Source organism: Trichoplusia ni, chromosome 15 (assembly GCF_003590095.1).
Source record: "Trichoplusia ni isolate ovarian cell line Hi5 chromosome 15, tn1, whole genome shotgun sequence".
Taxonomy (NCBI): domain Eukaryota; kingdom Metazoa; phylum Arthropoda; class Insecta; order Lepidoptera; family Noctuidae; genus Trichoplusia; species Trichoplusia ni.
The window spans coordinates 3,695,349-3,715,557 of NC_039492.1; the positions used below are offsets into that span (position 1 = coordinate 3,695,349).

At 33.8% G+C, this 20,209-nt stretch overlaps 1 protein-coding gene across 1 annotated transcript in view; it reads right to left on the minus strand.

Moving 5' to 3' along the window:
• Window positions 1-1,770: 1,770 nt before the first annotated feature.
• Window positions 1,771-20,209, minus strand: part of LOC113501197 (homeobox protein aristaless-like) — a 74,696-nt gene continuing 56,257 nt past the window's right edge. The window contains exons 2-5 of the mRNA XM_026882263.1: window positions 14,524-14,797; window positions 13,489-13,534; window positions 3,285-3,481; window positions 1,771-2,913 (exon numbers count right to left, since the gene is read on the minus strand). Of these exons, the coding sequence (XP_026738064.1) occupies window positions 2,589-2,913; window positions 3,285-3,481; window positions 13,489-13,534; window positions 14,524-14,797 (842 nt within the window). The 3' untranslated portion in view covers window positions 1,771-2,588. The remainder of the gene's footprint in view (window positions 2,914-3,284; window positions 3,482-13,488; window positions 13,535-14,523; window positions 14,798-20,209) is intronic.

Here is a 20,209-nt window from a genome sequence, read left to right on the forward strand (position 1 = left end):
GAACTTCAACATTGTTCTATTAGTTCTACAAAATTCACCTCTAACCAAGCTTTATTTGATGTTCAAGAAAAAGAATATCAAAAAATCTAAGAAAAGTCATTCAAAAGCGGAAGTCGCAATTTGCATACTAAACGTTTCTACGATTGCTTTACAATTAGGTCCCAATACACAGAACAAACTAATCCGTCAGAAAGCCGCCATTAAAACATCCGTTGAAATTAAAAAAAACGAATAAACGTGAGTCACGGCTTTCTTTCAATCAAGCGATGGTAAATCATGGGTTAATTGAATTTCAGATTAATAGTTAATCATGAGCCAATCGGCGGCGTCCCACGCACCGAACTACCCACGTCGATATCAAATGTAATTGCATGTTATTGAATTACAATTTAATTAAATTCGATTATGTAATTAATGTACGCCATTGTTGTGTTCGTGATGAATGGCCCAGTTGAAACGGTTAGCTGCCATATTTTTCAACTTATGACATGTAATATGGCTCTGATTGATGTAAGTGTTTGTTGAAAGGCGAACGTTTATTTCTGTTAACGTATAAGCGTTCGGTTCTTGTCTGTTTGTCTGTTTGATCGATATTGGCACTACTAAAATACGCGCTGTTGGTCGATAATTGCTGCTTTGGTTTGTGTTTCGATTTTATTAGTCGAGTACATTATTCAATGCTTGATATCTATAGATTTATGGAACAGGTCTGGTCCCACACGGAGAAGTGTTGTGTATTATTATTGTAAGTTTACTGGCATTAGTATATGCAGATTTAATAATGAGTAAGTTAAGTTTAAGTAAGACCTAAGTTTCAATACCTATCTCCGGCTAAAGAAATGTTTTTATGAAAATTGGTTACCCTTCAACTTTATTACCGTAGGAAACATAATAGGAATCTGGTTTTCCATCGGGTTTGCAACAATAAAAAGGTTAAAGGTATTTAGAAAAAAAAGGCCGTTAAAAGATTCAATACTCTTTTATTTATACAAGATATTCAGTAATGATTTTGTTTTACTTTTTAACAAACAGCAGAAGCGAAACACTGGTTTGTGCAACATCAACATTTCTTTTTTACCAAAAAGTTTGCGTTCAATCCTCTTTGGTGCAACTTAATTTAACAAACTAATTTTAAAACCTTGAAAACATTTTAACTGTTCATTAAATGGCCACCAACACCAAACCGTTATCATATAAAATACATACACAATTTTCAAATTCAGAAAGAAGAAAATAATGTCTTTTAATCCCCGACGAAAAGCCTTTTAACAGATTACACACGGTGATTTTTTAGTCGGCTTACAAAAGCAGCCCAGTTCAGGTATCCGACTTTAAATACCCCTAGGCGCGATTTTTTTACCAATAACTAAGATATTAGGTACGAAGAATGAAACAAGAGAAATCTGAAACATACTCTTAAAAATGACAAAAACGCCGCCGCCCGCGCCCCTCACAGAGCTGTTTCTAAAACTACGAAATTGCATCATAATTTTGTATAAAGATTGCATTTTAAATTTATTCAAATCTCATAAATTCTATTTTTTTATCATGAACGTGTTCTAGTCATTGGATACATGAACTGGGCTGCTTTTGTAAGACGACTAAAAAATCACGGTGTATATTATGACAAATTTTCACGATTCTTAACATTTTTTTTTGTTTGAATTTGAGTTTGAAATTGAAATATAAATAAATAAAATATTACAGCATTGTTGATTCATTAATTGGTTCAAAATTATTATTTACATTACGAATAAATTACAGGTATAATAACTTGTTTATTGTCCATATTTAGGTTTATACACACGGTTTTTAATACTTTTTCTTGAGTAAAGGCACAATTAAGGCTTCGACATACCGCTGTACATACACTTACAGAAAACTTAAAGTACTTATCACCTACAATAAATAACAATAAGGCCTACTAATGGACGGATTCGAAGTAATTATAGGTATCTTATATAAAACGTAAATTTACGAATATTTACTAAAATAGGTATCTTACATGGCGTTATTGCCAAAAATGTTAAGTAGACATGGTCGTTCAATTATTTTACAAAAGATATTTGCAAAATTATGCCAAGAAGTAGATAATTGGAGTCATTTAATTATGTTCTTACTTTTTGTCATTATCTCCCACAACATTAACAGACAAGTATTTAATTATAATTAAGATGTACAACAGGCTCTCGTTATCTCGTTAAAATTTCAAGATGATTGCTCATATGTTTATTATTTTATTTAATTGTTGATAATGGTATTACTTTTAGTTACGCCCCGAATGCAAGGGTATGTCATTGCAAAGTTATTTAATTAATATAAAATTCATTGAACAGTTAGATCAGCTGATGATAATTCATTGATTCATTGAATGGCATTCAGAGTGCTATGACGTCATAGTACTATATTTAAAAACTCAATTGCTCAACACCCAACAATTTAGAAATAAGGTTATAATCAACATGAATCCCGAAATTAGAATTAAGTAACGGCAACCCGACGTGATTCTCCCAATGTTGCCAACCTTCAACGGGTCGAGCTTCAATTACGAAACCGGATTGAGGTTCCCCGAAACGGAACAACACTGCTCAACTGATCAAGTCGGTATGATGTCTTTGCCTCAATATTTCTAGTCTGAGCTCATGTTCGCGGGCCGCCATCCTTAGGGCTGCGATACTGGAACTCCTTCTTTCTATTTCTGGCGCTGTGGGTTGAGTAGGGGGTGATTCACTGCCTGGTGAGATTGGGGGTGAGACGGGTGGTGGGTCTGGGGACTGTCGAGGGGGGGCGGCCAGGCCGGCGAGCAGAGAGTGGAAGGGAGGGCTGGACGTGTAGAGTGGAGCGCTGAAGAGTGGCGGGCGAGGGAGAGGTGCGCCGAGGTACTGGGAGCCGAGGACTGGGGCTCCTGCGTATCTGTGGACAAAATATGGATGGTTAAATAACAATTGAGAATGTAACACAGCATAGCTGTATGCTGGATGGATAAAGACTACTGAAACAAATAAGAGAATAATCAAGAGCTGAAATTGTTTTCACTCTAGATCTTTCCAGTAGGTTTTCTCCTTCTATAGTAGTAGTCAATAGTCAATAATCGAACAAAAAACATATTTACTCTAAAATAATATAAATTCGACTGTAGGGGACTAAACGAGGCGTAGTCAAAGAGATTTGCATCTAAATTTCCTGATTTTACGCTAAGCGATGCTTTGTTTTACCAAAGAACCAAAACCATTTTATTCTCAATGCAAAACCATAAATATCAATTATCAAAGTTTCCCACTCACCTAAAAGACGCCAATGCATTCGTATCAAACGGTTTCCTGAATCCGAATCCTAGTTGTGAGAAAGGGTTCGGCATGGAGGCGACCACTGAGGGAGGGGGCGCCCCACCCGCCCCCCCAAGGTACGGGTTGTAGGGATGCGCTTGAGGGCCCACCTTCTCTTGCTTCCGCCATTTTGCGCGGCGATTCTGGAACCAAACCTGCGAAAGAACGATGATAATGAGTTTTGTTTGACAGATGTCATTTGTTTTCGTTTTTTTTAATGGCTACTTTTATGACTGAAATTCGAATGTTTGTCATGTTGAGTTATATTTTGTTCAATAAGCTTTAATTAGTTGTATGCTGAAGTTTGTAAATCAATCATATTTAATTCGAATACGTCTTTTACTATGTCACGTAGTAACTAAAATAAGCTTTGCCTTAATGGTGATATGACGGCAATTACGAAAGTGTTTTAGTGCATATTTATACAAATTGTGTTAAATATACAATAAGATGAACAACAAGGCTTTACTTCTTAAATATATTTTATGTATGCACTTTAGCCTATTATATATTCAGATTATTTTCGAACCAAATTGTTCCTAGCAGATAATACATGAAATTATACTAAGTCCATAAGTTAATTATCTTTAAAAACGTTCTTAATTTTTTCTTGCTTTGTTAAATACACGATATGCAAGCTAACAGGTGTAAAAACGTTTTCGATTCTCTTACATAAGGTAATTACTAAACGAAAATAACTGTACGAATTACTGTTGTTCTTTCTATAATTATCCAATTATATTCAGCCAGTGTTGAGCTAAATTGGATTTAGACAAAGCAAGCTACAGAAGAATTAAGAAAAAATGAAACTGTTGTTCATATTCTTGAAAAAGGAACGCTTTTGAAAAAGGATTAATATCGAACGGCCATTTTATGAAGAAAAGATTAGTGTACCAAATTCAAAATTTCTACCCAAATTGTGACGTTTGAAACTTCAAATATTGATTGTAACATTTGCAACATTGAATTCAAGTTTCCTTTTTTGAATTACGTTGTTGGTTTAAAAAATGTATTAGTCATGATTGAAATATCAACCTAAAAATGAATGAAATAATTCAATTGTAACAATTTATTGTGTTTCTTTGTATTTGGACGTAATAAAGCATGTTCAACAAACCTTCACCCGTCTTTTACATTGTAGCTCTGACAAACGTGTCATAAAATATGGCAGCCCAAACAGATATTTATTATATTATAACAACAATAAATTATTGTTCAACAAACTCATGTTTATTTCATATTTTCGTCAGATGTCTTTTATAATTATTTATGTGCCGGTCGGGGAAGAAAAACTCTGGCATGCAGCATACGTTAGACACACAAGGAAATTGTGTCAAAATGAAAAAAAGTAACATTCCTTAATTGTGTTTGGACCTTTCCTTATCTGACGTTTACAAAGTTGTCTATGCCGGCGGCGGCGACACCACTTAAACTGTCATCGCTTTTACAACTATCTTTTTAACACGTTAGACGTTTGCTGCAAGTTTTACAACCGGCAATAGTAAGTTTGTGAAGGCACCAAGTTATGTGTTCGCAATATCAAATAAATAGAGCCATTTAATACATATAGAGATATAAAGTGCGTGTCGCGGGCCTCGCTAGATTTATTGCCCATTCAATGACTAAGCCTGGATAATATCATGTCTCCGTCGATACTATCAACTAACATTTGTAGAATTATATCCAACGGTGTTATTAAATGTTAATTGTACCATTCAAACTGACAGCTACCGTATTTTATTACAACAAAAATCTTACTTTTAGCAACAAAAAGGTTACAATTCAATAGTTCTGTAAAAGGTCGATTATCATAGCATGAAATATTTATGCACGTACAAAAATGTTGAGACATGAAAAAAATCGTCACGAACCGTACAGCCATTATGTAAACTGTTATTTTTATGGCAATTTAAATTAATTCACTTATGATAAATGGTGTATAGTAAAAAATTAAACGCGTTTCTGTAAATGTCGATGCGGTTTTAGCGGATGCTGTGATAAACAAGAAACGTTTTATGTTGACGGTGGGCTGGTGCGCGGGAAATCGAGCCTTAACTACTAGTTACTTAAAGTTAGTTTTTGCGTGCGGAGGTATGATCTATTAAGTTTACAATGGCCATTACGGATATGACTTCATACGGCGTGGAGGCCGCGAATTTATAAATGTTGTAATTGGTGGCGGGAAGGCTGACGGCATGCGGGCGCAGTGGGCGCAAAAAGGCACCGACTGCGTCCCAGGTGCCGTGTTTAATAGCTTAACAGAGTCGCGCATTAAGGTAATGACCACGTCGGCCGGCGCTGCGATCGAGCCACCAGGAGCGCTAAGACTGCGCTGCGACGTGAATGGGGACACCATGCATCGAGTACTGAGAGACCACGATCAAACAGTACATTTTTGCAAAACCCATCATTAAAAACAGTTAGAATTAACTCGTAGATCTATGTAAAGACACGAATACGCTGCGCCTATTATTTAAAGCTGTCAATATTAGAATAGTGCTCAACTTTTAGAACCCAGCTGGGCTCGGCTCGTGCCATTACGGTAGCATCAAAAAAGGCCTCATTAAAACCTGATCCCCTTATCTCATCCGGTTCACACTAATGTTTTATAAATCTAACACTTTATCCGCCCACGTGCTAATGCTAAATATATTAATATTAAGTAGTTTTTAAAAACATTAGCTAATAATTTGTTTTAAAGCTTTTGCAGGCGGCCTAATCTGTGTCGTTAGTATAATTCTGCATTTATAATTCGATGGCTTTTTTTTGTGAGCGCAATTTTAGCGGCCGCTCGCGTCATGATGGAATCAGCTGGTAATAATACAAGAAAATTGCTAATGACCTCATTTAATAAACAAGGGTTTGAAAAATACGCACCTATTAGTAAAATGGATGGTGGCTCTTTGATCTGGTGACTGGACTCATATGTAATGGCGCGCGTTAAGGTAAGTAGCTTCGTGTAGATGTCGCCACTGCGGGCGAAGGTTTCGATGCTATCTCTTATAGTTATGAGGTCGATGTATCTCGTCAATTACGGTTTTATGGGCTTCGGTTATGTAGTTCTTTGTTGCTTCTGGTTATAATAATGATATCCCCATTTCCTTGACATTGGAATGACTATACTATAGTTGATCTACCGTATGATAATACAAATGACGAAAATTAATGGCTGCCTCACTTATAATTATGGAAAATTAATGTTTTAGTCAATAAAAAATAATTTATTTTCTTATAAATTTCTTGTTTTATAAGGAATTTTTCGTAGCAAGGAATATGAGAACTGTCACGCATCAACTATAGTGTCAAGCGATCTTAAAATATGACAAAAGGTAGTCCTTGTAGAAGCGAGACAGCGCTAGCAGCATATTACCCTCTCTGTCTACAAGTGTCGGCATCTTTCCAACTTTAAAAGCCCATGGTAGATAACCGATTAGTATTACATTTCCACCAACAGTTACAGTTAAGTATGAGCACTGACCACAGACCACAGCATCGTTTAACTATACTTGTACAAATAACTGTTTTATTTCAATAGAACTAAACTAGGTACTTAAACATGTTCAGTACTGATAGAGTAAACAATTTTATTACTAACATCTTATTCACATGATACATACAGTCAACATCACAGTCTTAATACATACTGAGTTATAAAAACTGTTAAATGGCATAGGTACGTATACTTTACCTACGTCTACCTTATGAATCTATATCTATACTAATATATAAAGCTGAAGAGTTTGTTTGTTTGTTTGAACGCGCTAATCTCAGGAACTACTGGTCCAAATTGAAAAATTATTTTTGTGTTGAATAGACCATTCATCGAGGAAGGCTTTAGGCTATAAACCATCACGCTGCGACTATTAGGAGCGAAGATACAATGGAAAATGTGAAAAAGACAGGGCAGGTATAAATCATAACTTATATCTTCTACCCACGGGGACGAAGTCGCGGGCAACAGCTAGTTAATAATATTTATATTATTTATCATTTTGATACACATATATATGTATAGGTAAAGTTACACCCAAAAAGTAAAAATGGCGCCAATGACTTAGGTTTATTTTGCTGGTACGATACGAAAAAGCGTTATTATTTTAGTTTCAATATAAAGGTTAACTGTCTGCTATCATTATCAGTCCCGGCTTAGTCCACTGCTAGACATAGGCCTCCTACTCCAATTCCTTTTCGGATATGAAATCAACAAAAGGCTCATAACGCTTTGGGTTGAGCGGAAAGTGTGAAACTTCTACTGACTAAAACCCATCCATGTTCCTCTCTTTGCCTTTCGCAGCCACTGTAACATTCTCGGTGAAACCCGCTGTCTCTACAATCACTGCCATACGAAAATTTTATAAGTTTTTTTTTCCGGCGCTTTTTTGATCCGTCTGATGGATAAAGATTTTTCATTAAATTTTGTTGCCGACTGTCCTATTAGATATCTTTATATTACTTGAAGTCCACTTTTTATTGAAACATCTGCCTCTTGCAATATACGATCGATGTCTTATTAAATAACTTTACCTATTATTAATAATCAAACTAATTGGTTGACAATTCTTCTGAGTAAAGCCTTTATTACTCAATTTAATTCAATTATAATTGTATCTAGACATCTTAAGACAATGGGCAGATGGCAAATTATATACATGTAGTAAGTACTGTCTATATAATTTGTAGATGACAATTGATGTTGATATAATTTGTAGATCATAAAAACATCAAATTATTTAGTTACAGGGTAAACTTTTTGTGGGATAAGCATTATTGAGGTATTTTCGAATAAGTGTTTTTTGCATTAAGAAAAATTACAGTCTTTTTTTTATAGCTGTATCGATAAAAATAGGCCAAAAAACAAATTGGTTTGATAAGAAATACCTAAGTGTATTTGTCATTTGATAAATTTACCACAAGAACAAACGTTGTTTAACTTTTAAACTATCATAGTGTTGTAAAGACGGCGGTATTTAAGTTCCTACAACTGAAATACCGCCGAGCCGTCGTTAATTTGCAAACGAAACCATACTCCACAACCCAACCATAAAAAGCCTTTTTCATAATTCAAATAAATATAATTCGATGACTTGTTTTATTCGATTACTTCATCCTTGCAACATTAATTCGCATTCGAGTAACAGCATCGATTGTGCACAAATAAAACATTGCGACAAATAAGTATGGGGAACTCTATGTTATTAAAAGATTGCGGGCAACAACGAATATAAAAGAGTTTAGGAATGGATGTGGTATATATCAGAAGAATAATGTTTTAACAACAAAATCATTACACATCACATCCACTATAAGTTAAAAACTGCTGAGCCAAACTTGATGACATTCTAAATGTCAGCTATTTCACGTTACATGCAAAAAGACTCAACAAAATTGATTTATCCATGTCGAAGTTCTACGGCAACAAACATAAAATACAGATTTTCTTCAGTGCATTAAGGCTTTTATTTATTCATAATTAATTACAAGTTACGCATATCTGGCTTTTTATGATTTTTCTTGCTTTTTTATTGCTAAAGTGACTTGTACTTAGTGCACTCGGCAAACACTTCTTTTTAGTTTTGCGCTAAACTTATCTACCTAGATTTTTTGTTAGTATTTATGTTGATTTGACCAAAGGTTAGTCTCATCGTTTGCTAAATAACATAATTACTGTGATGAGTTTAATACGGTTAAATATCATTAAATTGACTATTTATGATAATTGTAATTAAAGGCGGTTAAGTTGCCTTTGCCTTGCAGTTTGCTGCGTTCGCATTTTTTTTGCTTCGTTCAAAGCGTGATATTGCTGTACGTAAAGAACTGAGCTTAAAATTAAAAATATTTTTATGCTGTTTTAAGTACCAATTACTGGTACTTATTATTATTCCAAAAATATTATTATACATTTATTCTCATAAATTGAAACAGACGTATCAAATGGCGATTACGTTACAAATTAAACAGATTTAAATCCATCGATCGACGGACCAATCAAAAACCGAAAATTTTGTCGAACTCCAACTAATCAAGTACCTATTAAAAACTCATTTACTACGCTAGTAACATTCATGTATCTTTTTGTTTTCTATCACACATAGAATAATAAAAAGATTAATATTCAAACGACATTGTAAAAAGTAATCAAATTAAAACTTTGTCCGTCGCACTGCGGGGGTCAAACCTCTTAGTTGTGGACAAGTACACTTCTATATCTTTCATAATTAATAAATAAACATTTATTCAAATATAATTACTTTATAACCTACATCTATAATTGAAGTTAACATATCAGTTAGAATATGAATTAATCTATTAACATGGAACTATAGACATTATAATTAATTAATCATTTTACGGTTTAAACAGGATTGTTAACATGTATGATAATAGGACCCCCTAGTAGCCACATTTATACGAATTTTTGTTGTAATAAGACCCTCAATATTTACTTCTTAAAAATGTATGTTAATTGCAAAAGATGCAAAAGCGATAGTCATTGTGTCTGAATTTCTAATTATTAGGAAATTCTTTAATTTTAATATTGGAATTAGCTAGGTTTTTTTTTAACTAAAACAAATTATATCGTAGCGACTCAAGAGGCGCAAGAGGAAGAACAGTGGAGAGGACTTAGCCCAACTGTGGGATATTCTGGGCAAAAACATTAATAAATAAAAATAATATTCACTATGTTTGACGTATTTGAATGTTTGCTATTAATTTACCTTCCTCATATATAGTCATTTAAATGATTATCGTACGCATTTTTCTATTTCTAATAGTCAACGCGTACAAAGCTTTTAATTAACAGTTTATACGTAAATAGTTATTTATAGGACTAATTGAAGTTTTTACAAGGAAACTCATAACAAATTCTGACACGTGTATAAATTGAATTAATTAAGTGTAATCATATGATTATGGGTGACGACGCTATCATAGAAGGTGTTAACAAAACGTTTTATGGATGTACTTTCAAACATGTTATTTTTTAAATCATCTTTATTTAAGAGATTTCTTTTTCGTGATGATCGGTGACAATGTACTAACAAAAGGTTATTTTGTTTAGTTTAATTTATTAAGTCTGATAATAACAAGCATCGCTATCCCATAAATTAAATGTTAAAATTTGTTTGCTTGGGATTCTTATTTCCATGGCAAGGATGTTTTTCTCTAAGTAAGTAATAAACATAAAACTTCAGCTGTTAATAAACTGAGACAACGCTGTACGCGGCCTAGAACAGCAACTCTTTTCGACAACTGAAATAGTTTTACTTCAACAGACGATGGTAGGCTTTCAAACCGTTAATCACAAAATTTACTTCAAAATACCGCATCCATGAGCACAGTTGCTTTACTGGCCGCATGTCGCTGTAGTTTATTATAGTTATCACTGCGGGTCTGTCTCATTCGATTCGGTCTGCTCTGATTGAAGGTTGCCTGACAGGTCCTCGCTCAGGTATTAGTCTTATACCGTTGTATTAGGAGTTGTACATACCGATATATTTATACACTTAGTATTTAGTTTGACATTTGTTCTTATGGCTGACCGGCTGTTGACAGGGAAAATGATACCAAAGGGACATAAAATCCGAATAAAATCTAAAATCTTCTTAAGTGATAATCCAGGTTATAAACTATCTGTGTGCCCATTTTAGTCCAGATCCGTTCAGTGGTTTTAGCGTAAAAGAGTAACAAGCATCCATCCATATTAACAACTACCTTACATACATTCCGACCACTACCTTTCAAAGTAATATTATTGTAGGCGTGAAAGCGAGAGGGTGCTCTACACAACGTAGAGCAGCATCTCTTTCATTCAGTAAGAAAGTGAAAAGCCGTAGAATTTGAATCATTAAACATGTCTTACCAATTAATTAAGTACCTGTGGAACACTCAATAAATATAAAAATAGGTACCGTTTTAAGATGTAGCTGTAAAATAATATAATATCTTCTTTATGTATTAATTTAACTTGAGTTTTAACGGTTAACAAGTACAAGTCCAATCAACTTTGTAGTTTCGCAAAAATAATTATGTATTGTAGTTATAGGTACCAAGAAATAGAAAAACATTTTAAATTATAAAAGGATAAGATCAAATTAATATGTTGTAAAATTAGCTATTAAATACCAATAACCTAGAACCAGTTAGTTTTAATAAATATGTATATTTTAAAACGCGACTTTTTAAGGCACTAATAAAATTGATAATAAATATTTAAATTCAAACATAAAACCTCATATTATTGTTTTACACGTGTTTTGTGTCGAGAAAGGCAATAAATTGGATAAAAAATAATTTATTACTCTTTTTCATTGCTTTGAAGATTTGCTTTTTACCCGACGGCGTTAAAAGGAGGGTTATCTAGTTACGGTGTATGTATGTATGCCTAGACAGACCGAATATTTTCGATTGGACACCATGTTAGAGCTTTAACAAAAATAAATACTAATATTGGGCCATGAAATTGGCGGTCTTACCGCTGAAAGCGATCTTTTACAGACAAGCTTTGGATGTACTTCATTCAGAATACATGTAATAACATTTGAGCAGGCATTTTCGCCGTCATCGGTCTTTGCCACGCCCTGCCCCAACGGCTGGACGAATTTTGACAAGAGGGTAACATTGAATTTGTGAGAATTGTGCAAGTGATATAATTATGCTATTTAAATATGAAAAATGTTTCAAGTGAGGATGTGATATGTCTCCTTACCCTCTAACCCTGCTAGTAATGGGTATAAAATGAAAGGCAGTTAAACTCCGAACTCGAAAATATAAGTTTTTCATATTATTTTTATAATATTGCTTTGTAGTTACAAAGTTTCGCAATCCAAGACCAATAATTTGTTTGTTAATTTTTTTGTGCTTGCAACATTTATTCAAGTGTAACAATGTTGCCAGTTTACAACCCCTATTATGCGATGCCACAGATAAGAAACTGTCGTGTAACGTGAATACATGTAACGACAATTATTTGTTGTAATGAGATACCAACTGAATAATAACGTGTTAAACGATATAAAGTACTTTAAACTAATTTAAATGTCTTTTTTTGTTAAGAGGTTAATTTTGAATGTAAAATAAATGTAAATGACGTCTATTGTCATCGACTCCTCATAATTATACTTATTATGTAATATACGTTTTTTTTATTTTGTTCACACTGGCCTTTTTTAAATCTGTTTGGGCCCTACCACTGTCTCTCCAAACCGTGCAGAGCCGCGTCTGCTATTTTTACTTAATAATATGTTTATTGATACAATGGGTTAGCCAAGTATTGTTTAAAGCTTGTACCACAGTAGTAGTACCTATGCTCATGAGCTTTTACGTGTATGGCAGCGAAGCAATTATATTGCAATATTTTTACTTAAAGGCCAGTGGTAGGCCCCCTAGCTTGGCGGTGCTTAGTAAAGTAACTGCTTGTTTCGTTACGATTCAAATTGTACACGTCGATGTTCCGAGACATTTCAGAAACACTGGTTTTTGACTGTTGGCTTACACGTGATGACTGTCACATAATGGTGTAAGATATTAGTATTTAGTAGCGATCATCAGTTCTGCAGGCGAATTACTCGTATTATCTTTTTTAGTAAGAAACGAGACAGCGCGATACACATTGGATAGCGGCCTCTTGCTTCCACAAATGCGATAACTTTACTTTAAGCTTTGGTGGTTGGCCTATAATACGATGTATGTGAATACAAGGGTTTAAGAGTTATAAATAGTTATAAACCAACACCGCACATCTAAATGTAGTCATAGAAATGTACTTATGTTTTTAATATGTACTTAGAGATAAGTTTTATCGTGCACATCCTGTAAATACTTTAATAAAATTGGAAACTTGAATACATAAACGTAGAAAGTGGCAGAAGTTAGATTTTAAAAACGGTTCTGTGATGTAAACATGCTTTTGATTGTGAGAAAACTTTGCTTTTAAATTTTGTATTTCTTAAACAAAAACAAAAACTTTAAGCAAATAGATGGCGATTTTGTTGGCAAAAATTAAATAATGCACAAAAATTAAGACATTCTATTATAATTTTGATGCTTCTGTGTTTCTTTTGTAACTTATATTATATTTGCTGGCAGTTCGAAAAATATATAAATCATTTACATCTCATTATGTTTCTTTTTTTGTTAATCTTTATTGATTATTTTAAGTTACCTGTATTCGAGCTTCAGTAAGTCCAATTTTCATAGCAAGCTCCTCCCTGAAACAAGAAAATTAAGTTATTAAAACGTATTAAATCTTATCTTAGCCGAAAAATCACTTCTACTACATAGACGTTTCCTGATAAATGAGATTTTCTGAAATCTGTTGCGTATAGTAGGTACTTTGATTGAGCACCTACCAGTCAAACCAGAAAAATGGTTTATGAAACATAATTCCCTTTTGGAATTTCGTAGATAGGATCGTAGCAATAGGTCTTCCATAAAAATACCACAACATTCTTTTAATAGTTAAATTAAGATTCTCACAGAGTTGGAAATGAAACAGCGTACTTTTTATCATAGAGCGACATCTCTTTTCAACACCAACAAGGATCTAATTTTGAAACGTACACAAGGTAGCCTGATAATAAAAACAAATGCCGATATACCCATCATAAATCTGCTAATCACTTTATGGCTTACAAACAATAGAATCGTTTACGCAAACGAATGTAAACTGAACATAAAATGCAATTAACAGGCAGATTATTGCTGTAATTAATTTAACAGAACTAGTACTTGAGAAATTTAATCTGCTTCATCCTATTACGAAATTGCTGAAGGATTAACACATTGATAAGCTTAAGATATTATATTATGTTTGTGTAAACTTCAAGACTTAATTGGATTAAAGTTTATTAATGTATTAATTGTTTTCTTAATCCGGTGTTAAGAGTTTTGTATGCCAGATGAATGGGTTATATGGTTTTTAGATAAAACTCTCGGTATTTATTACTGTAGCGGTAGTGTATTCGCGTAAAAAAAAGGTTTTCGTCTCTATAGGACAGTGTTTAAAAAAAAAACTCGACTCTATCGTTTCTTCTCACTATGGTGCTTTAATAAATGTTTTTAAGTAGAAAATATGGATATTAAGAGTGAAAATAAAATACGATTCGAAACGGTAAGTGTTACTGAGTTACTAAGAAAAACTGGACACTAAAATAAAAAGGGCTCTGAGAAAAATAAAGGAAAGTATGTTTAGACTCACCTCGTAAAGACATCAGGATAATGTGTCCTTGAGAACGCCTTCTCCAACTCCTCAAGCTGGAAACTGGTGAAGGTGGTCCTGTACCGCCTCTGCTTCCTCTTCGGCGCGAACTCATCAGCATCATCGCTGTCTGCGGATCCTGGCGGGGGCTGTGACGGTGACTGGTCGGACCTGGACAGGTCCGGGGTCGTCCGGGGAGAGTCGTCTTTAGGGGGCTCCGAAACCCCCATGCTTGAGGCGTATTTCTGATACTCTTGGTTGTGGGAGTAATAGTCTGGAAAGAAAAAGTTCAATTAGTTGATGACCGAAAGAAAAATGAAAAGCAGGTCATGTTAGGAGACTGCTCTGGTTGAGTTTCCACTACAGGGGTACCTCCTACTTGCACAAAACAAGAATAATAAAAACTAGTAGAATTCATTCACTAACCAAAAGCTTTCTTACAAAAATATCTCTTAACTGACATCCACTGCATATTAAGTCTAAAAATCTTGAGCTGATTATTTTCCGTCGATATGCAATCGATACTTGAAAAAAGTCAAATATCTAATGGTGACTTAATGATTAAATAAAATAAAATATTTACGTTGAAGAATAACTGACAATTCTCTTACGGCGTATTTGCAAACAACACTTTTCTTAACTATATGTCTATCTCCACAATACACTTAGTAAAGAAAAAGACAGCAAGGAACCTTAAGTGGGAAATTAAAAACAGTATCGTGTATGCTACAAGACTATCATAAAAGGCGATGAATATAAATCTAATGATCTTAATTAAGCGCACTTTAAGTGTAATATAACAGACAAAAAAGCGCCATCTATGTTTCAATATACGAACTACACGTGTGTTTAGGAAGTTAACGTGAATACTTGAGAACGAATCAGTCATTTTTCTAAGATTTTAATTAAATACAGGCGCCGTACAATGGCGTGTGAAACACTTCACTAGAATTTATACCGAACATACCATTTATCAAAGATTATTACACAGATATCACGTGACTTGGTGTGTAAGTAGTTCAAAGATTATCGGCGTATTAGCAGTTTTTACTTCTTAACTACTGTGAGACTTAATAGCAACTCTAAGTAAGACTTGCAATTGTGGGAAAGAGATGCCGCTCTACATGATGTAGCAAGCTATCTCGCTTCTACAATGGTAATGGACAAGTGTGGTTCGGGGGATTTAGCCACGACCTCCTTGCTCCTATAGGCTATAGCGTGATGTTAGGATTTAATGTAAATTAAAACCTCCACAATACTCATATCAAAAATCCTACTTACATAAATTTTGAGCAAAGCGAAGCAAATCGGATCAGTAAAAAGTCCTTGATATTTAGCATTATTCATACAAGAGACGAGGGATGGAAATTATACAATTTTGTTTTTCAATTTCTAAGACTGGATAAGTACGTTATTTTCTTTTGTCCCGCAAACATCAATTCATAAAATTAATTAATTAATGCGAAGTCGCTACGTCACAACCCATCTCTCCTAAACTTTCAAGTATCTTTCTCGCGTGAGTTACATTTTATAACAAATATAATTACGCTTATACATTTCTACATAAATAAATACATTAAAAATAACTTACAAATAGACATAGGTCAAACATTTGTCCTGGGTGGGAATCGAACCCACGACCTCCGCTATAGCACTCATCGCCACTGACCACTAGACCAACATAACACACTATGGAGTGCAAAATAATAAAGTATTGAATAGTTCCTTGTGATTTCCACATTGAAACTTGATCATTAGATGTATAAAAATGGCTGTCGTGATTCCCAACTATTAATGGTAATTTGACCTCAAGTTTCTAGTAATCAATTGTGTCGTTTAATTCAGTTAATGTTATTAAGTTAATTGGTCTCTGATTATGGTGTTATGTCTTTAACTGTCGCTTTATTATGTTGCTAGAGAAGAATAACACCAGATAATTGCATTTAATTTGCTAGCTCAATACGGTCATTTAATCATTGCCGGTTGATCATTTTTTCTTGTTTGCGATTTTAGAATAAATATTTTATTATGATATTTGTATTGAATAGTATTTGTTGAATAAACAAATGGCATAAAATTGGTCAAGTGTAAGTCCGACTCCCGACATTGAACTGTCCGTATTTAAGTTATTTTTCATGCATCGTCTCTTTCCATAACCCAACAGATTGATGATTTTTATATTTTTTTCTTATTGACTTTTAACTTTTAAACCTACTGTGTGCGACGTGTCGCTGAATCGATCCCCGCGTAGGACAAGCGTTTGTATGATCGACGAATGCTTGTTCTGAGTCTGCGTGTCAATGTGCATGTGGGGTGCATGTTTGTGAAACCCCCCGCGTCACAAGGATTAAATTCCTAAATGCGGGAGTCGTTTTAGTTGAAAAAAAGTTTTCTAAATCTTTATGTCAAACATTAGAATTACTACCTGGTACCTGTTAATATCAAATATTAGAATGATTACCTGCACATTGACTCCCAGACACAGAAAAACCTAGTTTGGAAGGCTGAGGTTACATTTTTTTTAACTATGTACAAGGTATTTTTTTTAATTGTGTTTTTTTATGAAGTAAAGATCATTATTATTATTATTTAAGAACAAAAGAATGAATTATTTTAAGAACAAAATCCGTAGTAAGGATTGCGTGCTATAAGTATGCAATGAGTTAACAAATTGCGTTATAAAAGTCACAGATTGCTGTTTGCCACCTGTAATCACGGAAGCATTAATATAATTAATTTAAGTGTTGTATTAACGTATTAATACTCATTTTTTGTGTAATTGATACGATTAATTAAAATAGTTTTTAACTTTCACATTTCTAATACGAACACTTATTTATGAATTCATAGCGTGGTTATAAAACGTGTTTGTCCTTCTGACAGATTCTTTCAGAACACTATTTCATCTTACTCGTTTTTGGAATATTTTCCGCATAGAAATAAATCCATGTATACCGAGGACCTTTACTTGAACAAAGAAATTACAGACCATAGGCCATAGCCATGAGAAAACTTTGCTAAATGACATAAATAACACATTCGAGGGCGATAAAGAAAGCAACTTTAAAACAAAGTCATTCTGAAATACGGTTCGTAAATAAAGTTTGTCTCAAACACGGATATTGTTACCTATAATTTGATTAAAAATCACCACCACACTGCACAATCCTTGGCACAATCACTCAAAAACAATCATAACTTTCTTACAGCAAAATAAAAAAAATTAAAAAAATTATTACGTTTTTTTTTTCTCAATTTTAACACATGCTTATAATATTTTTCTCACACAGCTAATTCTTAGAATGTCGGTTAATAAATGAGCCCTTATTTCAACGTTACGCGATAACAGCTGATAATAACATTGATATTATCATAGAGAATTGGATTTCTTGTGTAAGCAACTATTTTTAATAGGATTTCAATTAGTATGAATTGATTTATTTAGATTGGAGGCTTTATCTTTACAAGGTTGTAAATTGTTTTTAGAAATAGCGAGTATTATAAGTTTTTAGCACCCAATATGGCTATGAAGGTGAAACATCTTTTGAAGCGTTTACCTCTTAAAAGATTTTTGTTTTTTTTTTCGTTAAGTAACTTAATTTATATCTACTTATTGCTTCTTGTAATTTGAATAGCGGTAATGATATTCTAATCAGTCTAAAGCGATGAGTAAGATTTTGTTCTGATTATTTACCAATCAAAATGGAATTCTCTTTTTAATCCAATTACAAACCTTGTTATTCCCACAAAATGGCATTAAATTTAGTAAACCATAAAATTAAAAAAAGCTTTATAATCAAACGTGTATAACCAAACTCACAGTGACACTTTCTGTAAGGAAACTTCTTTCACGCATGTAAAGAGTCCACAAGTATTTTTAACACACCTTCACAATGATGCACTTATGAACAATACTGCACTAAATCTAGAAACACCATTCGATGCCAATTTGTTATCGGAAAAATAGTGTCTGGTATCAGTGAAATGAATTTTGACAGATTATTGTCAACTTGATTCAACCAAAATGAGTGGGCAAATATTTTGAGCCTATTTTACTGTATTTCGCTAATTATGATTCCTATAATTTTAAGGACGAAGCGTTTACTAAGAGCTGTATACAGGGAAAATGTTAGGTACTGCTTGCAGTCTAGAGCGCTGTCTCGCTTACACATTGTTTGTACAACTTGTTGGCATATATTAGGTTAACCTATAATATATTCAACCTTTGTCAACTACAGATTAAAAAAATCTAAAAACACACGTTTTTAAATGTTTCAAATTTCACAAAAATCGACCCAGCCGTTTTTGTACTTGCATTGTGATCGAGTTTAAAGCTACCCTGAAAATTTCAGCCTGGTACCTTATCGGGAAGTGCCTCAAAATTGAAATGCAAAAATCCAACCGGAACGACAAAAAAACAAAAAGAAAAGTGAGTGTATAAAAACGTGGGTAAATTATATAAGGGATTTTGTTTTAAGAGACAAGAACTACCAGGAGAGGGTTGCTTAATAATCATACACATTTCTTTATTAATACAAACTGTAACACTTAAAGATATACCTTTGCCTAATGAGTCGTCTCCATTTCATGTGAAATGGCGTAGCAGACTGGATTGTGATATAGATCGATCGATATCATCAATTCAAAGAAGTCCGTTTGCTATGGTGACTAATATCCTTTTTATGTAGATTGTAGATTTTAACAATGACTTATCTTACCAATATGTACCGTAGATGAAGCATGGTCGATATATTACTATATAAATAGATTTTCGATATAAGTTTCTTTGGTCTTAAAAATAAAATGTTATGAAATACTATTATAACTAATACTATTAAGCTTAAAGCATTTTTTTTGGTAAGTGATCCCTCGGCGTAGTGTCACTCTTACTGACTAAACCTAAACCGCCGTGCTACGTCATCCGCGTTTTTGTATCGGTGTATGGCAATGCGTTGCAACCCTTCATACACCTTTTCACCATAATTTACTATTTTAATTATATCTTTAGACATATGCGTCTATAAAGACTCTATATACTAAGCAATTATAGGAAAATTTGGAAAATAAAACCAAGTTTTCACTACCCGTACTACACTTTTCGAACGTAGAGAATTTGTAGAGATACGCTACTAAGTCGCTTTGTATTCATATAAAACGGTCTTGACACCGCTCTTGTCCTGATTGTATAAGTGTTTTAATCGGTATTGACCAACTAGTTTGACACCAAATCGGAGTCCTTTATTCGTGAGCTGAGGCGGCGGGAGGCGGTGTCTTAAAGTCTGCAAGTCGAAATTAGTCGGCCGGCCCCGACAAATGCGCGTGAGTCAGCTATGAATCGCTGCTACGATTTTTATAATAATTCCGCTCATATGATATCCAAAAAGTTTGTTAATTTTGGCTTGGTAAGTCCAGTATTGATCATATCAGCGTGGCCTTTCGTAGACAAGCCAAATCAAACGCTCTATCTACACGCCTGAAACTATGAAATCGAAAACCTAAGCCACAACAGTATCGTAATGAGGAAGCAAATTACGTGTTTTCCATTCAATTACATAGAACTTTAATACAGGACACGAAAACGCGTGTCCAATTAAGATTCTTTCAATGATAACCCATTAACAATAGTTGAAAAACACACGGAACTCCAACTGATCTAGCCTTATATATCTTTTCAGCGGCTCTTTAA